The following is an 11,951-nucleotide window of genomic DNA, read 5'->3' as shown; positions in this document are numbered from 1 at the left end:
CTCACTCACCCACCAACTCACTCGTCTAGAAAACTCAATCATCCACCAGCTCCCTCACCCACCAACTCACTCATCTAGAAACTCAATCACCCACCACCTCACTCACCCACCAGCTCACTCATCTAGAAACTCAATCACCCACCAGCTCACTCACCCACCAGCTCACTCATCTAGAAACGCAATCACCCACCAGCTCTCTCATCCACCAACTCACTCAGCTAGAAACTCAATCACCCACCAGCTCCCTCACCCACCAACTCACTCATCTAGAAACTCAATCACCCACCAGCTCGCTCACCCACCAACTCACTCAACTAGAAACTCAATCACCCACCAGCTCACTCACCCACCAACTCACTCATTTAGAAACTCAATCACCCACCAGCTCACTCACCCACAAACTCACTCATATAGAAACTCAATCACCCACCAGCTCACTCACCCACCAGCTCACTCATCTAGAAACTCAATCACCCACCAGCTCACTCACCCACCAACTCACTCATCTAGAAACTCAATCACCCACCAACTCACTCATCTAGAAACTCAATCACCCACCAGCTCACTCACCACCAACTCACTCATCTAGAAACTCAATCACCCACCAACTCACTCATCTAGAAACTCAATCACCCACCAGCTCGCTCACCCACCAACTCACTCAACTAGAAACTCAATCACCCACCAGCTCACTCACCCACCAACTCACTCATTTAGAAACTCAATCACCCACCAGCTCACTCACCCACAAACTCACTCATATAGAAACTCAATCACCCACCAGCTCACTCACCCACCAGCTCACTCATCTAGAAACTCAATCACCCACCAGCTCACTCACCCACCAACTCACTCATCTAGAAACTCAATCACCCACCAACTCACTCATCTAGAAACTCAATCACCCACCAGCTCACTCACCACCAACTCACTCATCTACAAACTCAATCACCCACCAACTCACTCATCTAGAAACTCAATCACCCACCAGCTCACTCACCCACAACTCACTCGTCTAGAAACTCAATCACCCACCAGCTCACTCGCCCATCAATGCACTCACTCACCAGCTCAAAAACACACTCAGAAACCCACCTACCAAACCAATCCCCCACTCACAAATCAGCTCATTCTTGCTCCCAGCAGCTCACCGAACACAGCAACACACTCGCTCAACCACTCACCCACCCACCCCAGCAGCTTGCTTACCCATTCAGAACCTCACTCGTCCACCCACCCAGCATCTCACTCACTCCCGCACCTCCGATTATCACGGTTGGCTACGTACGGTGCGAAGGAGGTTCAACATACATCGTTTGTTGCCTTTCCCCCGCACCTCCGACAAGCACGGTCGGCTACGTACGGTGCGAAAGAAGCTCAACACATTTCGATTTAAAGCTTTCGTGACTGCAGGGATTCATCTTCTTGGTTCTTTCGGTAAAGTCACGTAGAAGGGAAATAATAAAATAATAAAAATAAAACATAATAAAATAATTCTCACGACGTTTCGGCCACAACGCAAGGAGCCGTCCTCAGGTGAAGAACAGGTCTGTCGAGAAGACATTCAGACTCTGTCTTCTCGACAGACAGGTGAAGAACAGGTCTGTCGAGAAAACATTCAGACTCTGTCTCTTGAAAGACCTGTTCTTCACCTGAGGACGGCTGCTTGTGTTGTGGCCAAAACGTCGTAAGAATTATTTTATTATCTTTTATTTTAATTATTGTATTATTTCCATTCTACGTGACTTTACCGAAAGAACCAAGAAGAAGCTCAACACACACACACAAATACCCCCCCCCGCCGGGCCCCGCCCTTACCGCACGGCACACAGGCGAGGGAGATGCCGTCGCTCCGGTCTCTGCTCCGGGGCAATTCCTCAGCGTGAACATTTTCCCGGCCACGACCTTCACAGCGGTGACGGGGGCAGCTGCGGCGTCTGCGGCGTGGCTTTGACTCGACGGTGTCCCGAGCACCAGCATCACCATCATCATCAGCAGCAGCAGCAGCAGGCAGTGAGAGACGCACAGCAGCGCGAGTTGGGGCTGCTGCCGCTGCTGCCACCCCAGCGAGGCGCGCCTCCTGTTCCACGCGCGGATGTGCGTCCAAAGCGTAGCCATGCGAGGGCGAAGAGAGTGGTGGAGTCGAACCCGTGGAGTGTGGTGGTGGGTTAAGGACGACGCGGGTGTCAGCGGCGCTGGGTGGAGGTCGCTCCTGGCAGGAGGAGGACGACGAGGAGGCGACGGCCTCTGGGTTGGGTCAGGCTCGCTCCGCTGCTAGTCTCCATCGCCAGCCGCGCTCGCCCCGTGGCTGCGAAGGACACAGAGAGAAGCTGTGTGGCTCGACGACGCGAATGTCGTGCGATCAAAATGAGCATCGGATGCTCATCTGTCGTCTCCAGCCCTGAGCCAGTGGTGGTAATTCCACATTCCTATGGCGCTGGCCGAGGTGGGAGGGGTGAGTCGACCCACAGGACAACCGCCGTTGATTTCCCCGCAAACTGCCACCAAGTGGTGCTCGATTTATCGACCCCGGGAGTGATGATGGGACGAGTCAATAAACCCAAGCAGGAGTTGAACTCGAGGCCTTCCGATTAAGAGCCGCTCTCCTCTGATAGTGAGCAACCCGGCTGGCTGATGGTAGTTCCCTAACAGCACTTGCTCCTACAGTCTGCTAAGGCTATACGGGTGATCTTTGTCTCTGTATGTGTGTGTGTGCATTTGCAGTGTGTGTTCTTGTGCATCGTATATAACGTGGAACAAAGTGATTTATTAACCTCTGACCGGCGCTATATTTCCCGCTGTTATTTACTTGTGAACCCTTAGCTGCTAATCCAACCAAAGTGTAAAGCATTCCGAATTTTCGACCTCTATATTTAATATTTGGGGAGGGGGGGGGGCGGGGCATGGGTGGTGTGAGGGTAAGGAGTTGGGGGGGGGGGGGCGCAAAGGGGGGAGGTGAGGGGGACGATTGTGCAGTGGTTAACGCACTGCGAATCCGAACAGCTGAGTTCGATTCCCAACCACCGCTAACATCACAACAAAGAGGGAGTTCCACTCCCTGAAGAACCTGGCACACCTGAGATCGATTCCCTGCCACTGCTAACATCACAACACAGAGGGAGTTCCACACCGTGAAGACCCTGGCACACCTGATTTCGATTCCCTGCCACTGCTAACATCACAACACAGAAGGAGTTCCACACCGTGAAGACCCTGGCACACCTGAGTTCGATTCCCTGCCACTGCTAACATCACAAAACAGAGGGAGTTCCACTCCGTGAAGAACCTGGCACACCTGAGATCGATTCCCTGCGACTGCTAACATCACAACACAGAGTGAGTTCCACTCCGTGAAGAACCTGGCACACCTGAGTTTGATTCCCTGCCACTGCTAACATCACAACGCAGAGGGAGTTCCACTCCGTGAAGAACCTGGCACACCTGAGTTTGATTCCCTGCCACTGCTAACATCACAACACAGAGGGGAGTTCCACTCCGTGAAGAACCTGGCACACCTGAGATCGATTCCCTGCCACTGCTAACATCACAACACAGAGGGAGTTCCACTCCGTGAAGAACCTGGCACACCTGAGATCGATTCCCTGCCACTGCTAACATCACAACACAGAGTGAGTTCCACTCCGTGAAGAACCTGGCACACCTGAGTTTGATTCCCTGCCACTGCTAACATCACAACACAGAGGGGAGTTCCACTCCGTGAAGAACCTGACACACCTGAGTTCGATTCCCTGCCACTGCTAACATCACAACGCAGAGGGAGTTCCACTCCGTGAAGAACCTGGCACACCTGAGATCGATTCCCTGCCACCGCTAACATCACAACACAGAGGGGAGTTCCACTCCGTGAAGAACCTGGCACACCTGAGTTCGATTCCCTGCCACTGCTAACATCACAACACAGAGGGAGTTCCACTCCGTGAAGAACCTGGCACACCTGAGATCGATTCCCTGCCACTGCTAACATCACAACACAGAGGGAGTTCCACTCCGTGAAGAACCTGGCACACCTGAGATCGATTCCCTGCCACTGCTAACATCACAACACAGAGGGAGTTCCACACAGTGAAGAACCTGGCACACCTGAGATCGATTCCCTGCCACTGCTAACATCACAACACAGAGGGAGTTACACTCCGTGAAGAACCTGGCACACCTGAGTTTGATTCCCTGCCACTGCTAACATCACAACTCAGAGGGAGTTCCACTCCGTGAAGAACCTGGCACACCTGAGTTTGATTCCCTGCCACTGCTAACATCACAACACAGAGGGGAGTTCCACTCCGTGAAGAACCTGACACACCTGAGTTCGATACCCTGCCACTGCTAACATCACAACGCAGAGGGAGTTCCACTCCGTGAAAAACCTGGCACACCTGAGATCGATTCCCTGCCACCGCTAACATCACAACACAGAGGGGAGTTCCACTCCGTGAAGAACCTGACACACCTGAGTTCGATACCCTGCCACTGCTAACATCACAACGCAGAGGGAGTTCCACTCCGTGAAGAACCTGTCACACCTGAGATCGATTCCCTGCCACCGCTAACATCACAACACAGAGGGGAGTTCCACTCCGTGAAGAACCTGGCACACCTGAGTTCGATTCCCTGCCACCGCTAACATCACAACACAGAGGGAGTTCCACTCCGTGAAGAACCTGGCACACCTGAGATCGATTCCCTGCCACTGCTAACATCACAACACAGAGGGAGTTCCACTCCGTGAAGAACCTGGCACACCTGAGATCGATTCCCTGCCACTGCTAACATCACAACGCAGAGTGAGTTCCACTCCGTGAAGAACCTGGCACACCTGAGATCGATTCCCTGCCACTGCTAACATCACAACACAGAGGGAGTTACACACAGTGAAGAACCTGGCACACCTGAGTTTGATTCCCTGCCACTGCTAACATCACAACACAGAGTGAGTTCCACTCCGTGAAGAACCTGGCATACCTGAGTTCGATTCCCTGCCACTGCTAACATCACAACACAGAGGGAGTTCTACACAGTGAAGAACCTGGCACACCTGAGTTCGATTCCCTGCCACTGCTAACATCACAACGCAGAGGGGAGTTCCACTCTGTGAAGAACCTGGCACATCTGAGTTCGATTCCCTGCCACTGCTAACATCACAACACAGAGGGGAGTTCCACTCCGTGAAGAACCTGGCACACCTGAGATCGATTCCCTGCCACTGCTAACATCACAACACAGAGGGAGCTACACTCCGTGAAGAACCTGGCACATCTGAGTTCGATTCCCTGCCACTGCTAACATCACAACGCAGAGGGGAGTTCCACTCCGTGAAGAACCTGGCACACCTGAGTTCTATTCCCTGCCACTGCTAACATCACAACGCAGAGCGAGTTCCACTCCGTGAAGAACCTGGCACACCTGAGATCGATTCCCTGCCACTGCTAACATCACAACGCAGAGGGGAGTTCCACTCCGTGAAGAACCTGGCACACCTGAGTTCGATTCCCAACCGCCGAGTGTTCGTGGATCGATGCGTGAGTTGAGTTGGCTGTGAGCCGTCAGTGAGCGCCAACTACCAACACAGCAGCGGCAGCATCGCCGCATCATTTTACTTCTCAACCGGTTTTGTATGTTGGGAGGCGGAGGCGGTCATGCAGTGATGAGTGCACTGAGCTCACGGTCTGGTGAGCCGAGTTAGGGAGTTGAATTCCCAGCGACGGCTCACATCAGCGGGCCGTGACATCCATAACCGTTTACGGACACTCGCCCCACTCCTTCACCAATCCGCACTGACCGGCGTGGTGAAGTACGGTCATTAAACTGCTCACATAATGAAGGGACGGCCTTCATCCGTAAGTAGATTGATCGAAGGGGCTACGAAGTGTTGTTATTATTATTATGATCACGAGGGTTTTGGTCTAAGTATTTGATGGTACTGCTGCAGCTGACATCGCTGCGTGGTCTTAAAAGGAAATGAATATGCAGCGTTGCGGACAAATTACCTTCATGGGATCAAATTAGTACACCGAGCTCATTATCCGGTAACACGAGCCTCACTACGATGGTGGGCTATTGCCCGAAACGTCGATTATTACGTATCTTTTTTATTTCAAGGCCCCAGTGTTATTGACGGGTGTGGTAAGATTCATTATTTTCTCATCTTTTATTAATTTTAATGTTTTACCTACGTGACTTTACTGAAAACACCTAAGAATATGAATCCTTGGAGTCACGAACGCTTCAAATCTAGAATTATTTCCTCATCGTGTTTTGGCTTGGCAAAATAAAAAGTAATTGATTATTATTTAATAATTTCTTATTGTTCAACGCTGTAGTTCACAGTATGACGAAGTCTTCTTAGGGGAGGAAACACGTGGGAGCCCCGTGCTGCAGTCGCTACTCGAGAGAGACCAGCACAGGCCAGCAGACCACTTCGATTAGACTCTTCATGGACCCTCACCACCACCACCACGACGATGATTATGATTATGGCGATAATGATGATAATGATGATGATGACGATGATGATGATAATGATGATGACGATAATGATGATGATGACGATGATGATGATAATGATGATGACGATAATGATGATGACGATAATGATGACGATGATGATGATGACGATAATGATGATGATGACGATAATGATGATGACGATAATGATGACGATAATGATGATGATGAAGATAATGATGATCATGATGATGACGATAATGATGATGATGATGACGATGATGATGACGATGATGATGATTTTGATGATGACGATAATGACGATAATGACGATAATGATGATGATGACGATGATGACGATAATGACGATAATGATGATGACGATGATGATGATGACGATGATGATGATTATGATGATGACGATAATGATGACGATATTGATGATTATATTGTTGATTATGATGATGATTATGACAATAATGATGACGATAATGATTATGATGATGATAATGATAAAGACGACCACGTAACCAGGACAAAATCCATGGCCTCATTCCCTAAATCCCTGCGCCAGCCCTCTTTGTTTACCCTCAAATTAAATTAAGCATTTAAACTCGCGTGGGACGAGTTAACGTCAAGCACACTGGGACACGGTGTCACGCGAACAGGCGATGCCGACTTGGCAGAAGCGAGCGCAATTGTTAGCGAGCACCTATTATAACAGTTGCACGATGGGGTTTGTGCGATTAGAAGCTATTTAAACATTTTACATTTTAAGTGGAAATGCATTCGGAGCTTCTGGAAATCTGTGGGGGGGGGGGGCGAGGGAAAGAATTTACCTTATCATCGGATTCCTCCGGTTAAAAAACAAAAATCTATATTCTGATTCAGAGTAGCGGCTCAGGTTTGAACTGGCAAGGCTATGGCGGTGGCTGGGTTGACAGACCACGTGTGCCCGGCCGCCTTTGTCTTCCCGCTGCTCGTATCGATCTATCTCGCGAAGGAATGGTATTGGGGCTGAGTCTACCTAGAGGGAATGTTAACCCCCCGCATTATAAGGAATAATTACGGAGAGCTCGGCTCTTAGAGGGTGATGCCAACGAGCGTGAACCCGACCTGGGTGTAGATGGTCAGGGAACACGATGCCACGTGTGATGTTACGCATGCAACGTCTCACCCCCCCCCCCACCTCGCCCCTTAGACAAGAACAGGCTGTACGTAGCAGGGGCAAGTGTGGTTAGCGAGCACCTATTAATGCCGGCAAGGGTGCATGGCGGAGAGTGTGTGGTGGTGGTGGTGGGGGTGGCGGAGGTGGTGACGGTGGCAGTGGTGGTGGCGGTGGCGGTGGTGGGGGTGGCGGTGGTGGGGGTGGTGGTGGGGGTGGCGGTGGGGGTGGCGGTGGTGGGGGTGGTGGCGGTGGTGGGGGTGGCGGTGGCGTTGGTGGCGGTGGTGGGGGTGGCGGTGGGGGTGGCGGTGGTGGGGGTGGTGGCGGTGGTGGGGGTGGCGGTGGCGGTGGCGGTGGTGGGGGTGGCGGTGGGGGTGGCGGTGGTGGGGGTGGTGGCGGTGGTGGGGGTGGCGGTGGCGTTGGTGGCGGTGGTGGGGGTGGTGGTGGCGGTGGTGGCGGTGGTGGTGGGGGTGGTGGCGGTGGTGGCGGTGACGGCGGTGGCCGCGGTGGCGGTGGTGGCGGTGGTGGCGGTGGTGGTGGCGGTGGTGGCGGTGGTGGTGGCGGTGGTGGTGGTGATGAGGGTGGTGGTGGCGGAGGTGGTGGTGGTGGTGGCGGTGGTGGCAGTGAGGCAAGGACCACAATCATACGGCCTCCGTTGGTTTCTGATACCCCCCCACCCAACAATTCTGATGTCTACATACTGCACCAGGTAGTAATTTAAGGCTGCGTCGACCTAGAGGAGACCCAAGACCGGTTTAAATACGTATAGCTTACACAAAGACAGAGACACATTTTTCCCGTATAGCCTTAACAGACTGTAGGGACAAGTGCTGTTGGCGAGCACCTATGAAGGCCGGCACGGCACACGAGGGGGTGGGTGGCCAGCACCACGCCCGGCCGCCTTTGTCTCCCCAGTTGCGATGTTTGCACACCGCACCAGGTACTCATTTGAGGCTGAATCCGAACTAGACGATACCCAAGATGAGCTTAAATAAATATGTAGCTGACACACACTCATACACACGCGTGTGAGTGGAAGATCAATTAATGCGCTGCACCTACCTGGCGACCCGGGTTCGATTCCCGCTCACGGCCAACATCAGTGACGATTATCTGAGCCGGTCTTGAGCTTCCCCTAATGGCTCACCCACCCCCTCGTGTGACGTGTCGGCTTTCATAGGTGCTCGCTAACAGCACTTGCCCCAACAGTCTGTTACAGGCTATTCGATTGCTGCAGCAGTACACACCGTTTATGGCTTGCCGGGTGTGTTCGCTCACAGCGCTATGAATCCGGCCACCTGAGTTCGAATCCAGGCCACGGCTGCCATCAATAGCGAGTCAATGATCTGAATTGGGCCAACCCACCCACCCCCCCCATCGTTCACCAAACCCGCACTGAACAGCGTGGTGAAGTATGATCAAACAATCCCACAAACGCCGGGAGAGACCTCCTCCTTAAGCGTACTGTCAAAGGAATATTCATTGTAAATATGCATGGCTTTAGTTTATGATACATTCGTTTAGATCGTATACAAATGTTCAACACTCACACGTGTTTGATTGCCTATGGCGTGCAGCACTCTAAACTAAACTGTAAACTATTTTTTAAACGTTTTTGGGTTTAGATCGCGTTATTTATAAATGTGTCGTAACCCTCCAACACCCGACACGGCCAATCAGCAAAAAAGTGTCGCGTTGACAATTTACAATTTTTGAAACCACAACATGTACAATTTGTGAGTACTCAAAAATTGTAAATGTTGTGGTTTCACTCTTCAACACACCGGTGGGCTAGAGCAGTGAACTATTTTGTCTTTTGTCAACGTGACACTTTTTTTGCTGATTGGCCGTGTCGGGTGGTGGAGGGTTACGACACATTTATAAATAACGCGATCTAAACCCAACAACGTTTATTATGAATAATATTGGTCGCGAAAGCCTGCTACGTGTTAAACTGTAAACTATTTTATTGTTGCTAGGAAAGGCTCACTGAGCTGCATGAACTCCCTTTCAGAAGTGGCTTGTGACATGGAAATTGACAGCATCCAGATACCCCCCAAACGCAAACTCCAAATATTCAGCAGCAGCAGGCGTCATAGATCGAACCCAGGACCTCCTGCATACCAGGCGAGGTAGTTAACATCTCGCCAAAGCGGCACCCCTAACTCTAACGGGGTGTGCAGTTGCGTGCCTCCACTCACCTCTGCCCAAGGCAGCCAACAAGTCGACCGAAACGTCGGACGTTTACAATCTCGGCGCCTGCTTTAGCTCACGCAGCTTCAATGGTTTAAAAACGAATCACTGCCGGGGCTTTGCGTGTGCGTGAGAGATGATAAAAGATCCGATTGCTTGGTCCGTATCATCGGTGTTGGGTGCGAGGCTGGTGACGGAACGTCAGTCAAAGGATGCAAACTAGATCGGAGAGAGAAAATCGACGAAAGGTCACCCACGCAACACCGCGGGGGGTGATGGATCGTGCCCTAGCATCGCGTGACAGCCAGGGATGACGACGAATATCGTGATGCCTTCATTCAGCAGTGGATAGACCATGGCCAATTATGATTACTACAGCGGTGGTGTTACTACTACAACTACTACCACCATCATCATAATACACTGTAGGTTTTAATCTCCCACCGTGATCTGGATAAGCTGGGATCAGCCAGATCAGCACCTCAAGATATTGGACAGTGACTACAATACAGGACAGTGGCTACAGGACAGTGACTACACTACAGGACAGTGACTACACTACATGACAGTGACTACACTAAAGTGACTACACTACAGGACAGTGTCTACAGGACAGTCTCTACACTACAGGACAGTGTCTACACTACAGGACAGTGACTACACTACAGGACAGTGTCTACAGGACAGTGTCTACACTACAGGACAGTCTCTACACTACAGGACAGTGACTACACTACAGGACAGTCTCTACACTACAGGACAGTGACTACAGGACAGTATCTACACTACAGGACAGTGACTACACTACAGGACAGTGACTACAGGACAGGACAGTCTTTACACTACAGGACAGTGACTACACTACAGGACAGTCACTACACTACAGAACAGTGTGTACACTACAGGACAGTCTCTACACTACAGGACAGTGACTACAGGACAGTGTCTACACTACAGGACAGTCTCTACATTACAGGACAGTGTCTACACTACAGGACAGTGTCTACACTACAGGACAGTCTCTAAACTACAGGACAGTGACTAGACTACAGGACAGTGTCTACACTACAGGACAGTCTCTACAGGACAGTGTCTACACAACAGGACAGTGTCTAAACTACAGGACAGTGACTACACTACAGGACAGTGACTACACTACAGGACAGTGTCTACAGGACAGTGTCTACACTACAGGACAGTGTCCACACTACAGGACAGTAACTACAGGACAGTGTCTACAGGACAGTCTCTACACAACAGGACAGTGACTACACTACAGGACAGTGTCTACACTACAGGACAGTGTCTACAGGACAGTCTCTACACTACAGGACAGTGTCTACACTGCAGGACAGTGTCTACACTACAGGACAGTGGCTACAGGACAGTGACTACACTACAGGACAGTGTCTACACTACAGGACAGTCTCTACACTACAGGACAGTGACTACACTACAGGACAGTGACTACACTACAGGACAGTGAATACAGGACAGTGACTACACTACATGACAGTGACTACACTACAGGACAGTGACTACACTACAGGACAGTGACTACACTACAGGACAGTGTCTACACTACAGGTCAGTCTCTACAGGACAGTGTCTACACTACAGGACAGTGTCTACACTACAGGTCAGTGACGACACTACAGGACAGTGTCTACACTACAGGTCAGTCTCTACAGGACAGTGTCTACACTACAGGACAGTCTCTACACTACAGGACAGTGACGACACTACAGGACAGTGTCTACAGAACAGTGTCTACACTACAGGACAGTGTCTACACTACAGGACAGTGTCTACACTACAGGACAGTGACTACACTACAGGACAGTCTCTACACTACAGGACAGTGTCTACACTACAGGACAGTGACTACACTACAGGACAGTCTCTACACTACAGGACAGTGACTACACTACAGGACAGTGACTACACTACAGGACAGTGTCTACACTACAGGACAGTGTCTACACTACAGGACAGTGACTACACTACAGGACAGTCTCTACACTACAGAACAGTCTCTACACTACAGGACAGTGACTACACTACAGGACAGTCTCTACACTACAGGACAGTCTCTACACTACAGGACAGTCACTACAGGACAGTCTCTACA

The 11,951-nt window shown here is 51.0% G+C and overlaps 1 protein-coding gene across 1 annotated transcript in view; it reads right to left on the bottom strand.

The window, feature by feature from the left end:
• Nucleotides 1-2,147: 2,147 nt before the first annotated feature.
• Nucleotides 2,148-11,951, bottom strand: part of LOC133356681 (uncharacterized protein DDB_G0271670-like) — a 191,717-nt gene continuing 181,913 nt past the window's right edge. The window contains exon 3 of the mRNA XM_061574320.1: nt 2,148-2,308. Within this exon, the coding sequence (XP_061430304.1) occupies nt 2,187-2,308 (122 nt within the window). The 3' untranslated portion in view covers nt 2,148-2,186. The remainder of the gene's footprint in view (nt 2,309-11,951) is intronic.

This window comes from Lethenteron reissneri, chromosome 55 (assembly GCF_015708825.2).
Source record: "Lethenteron reissneri isolate LAM-NWPU_2019-01 chromosome 55, ASM1570882v1, whole genome shotgun sequence".
Taxonomy (NCBI): domain Eukaryota; kingdom Metazoa; phylum Chordata; class Hyperoartia; order Petromyzontiformes; family Petromyzontidae; genus Lethenteron; species Lethenteron reissneri.
This window is presented reverse-complemented; position numbering and strand designations above follow the sequence as displayed.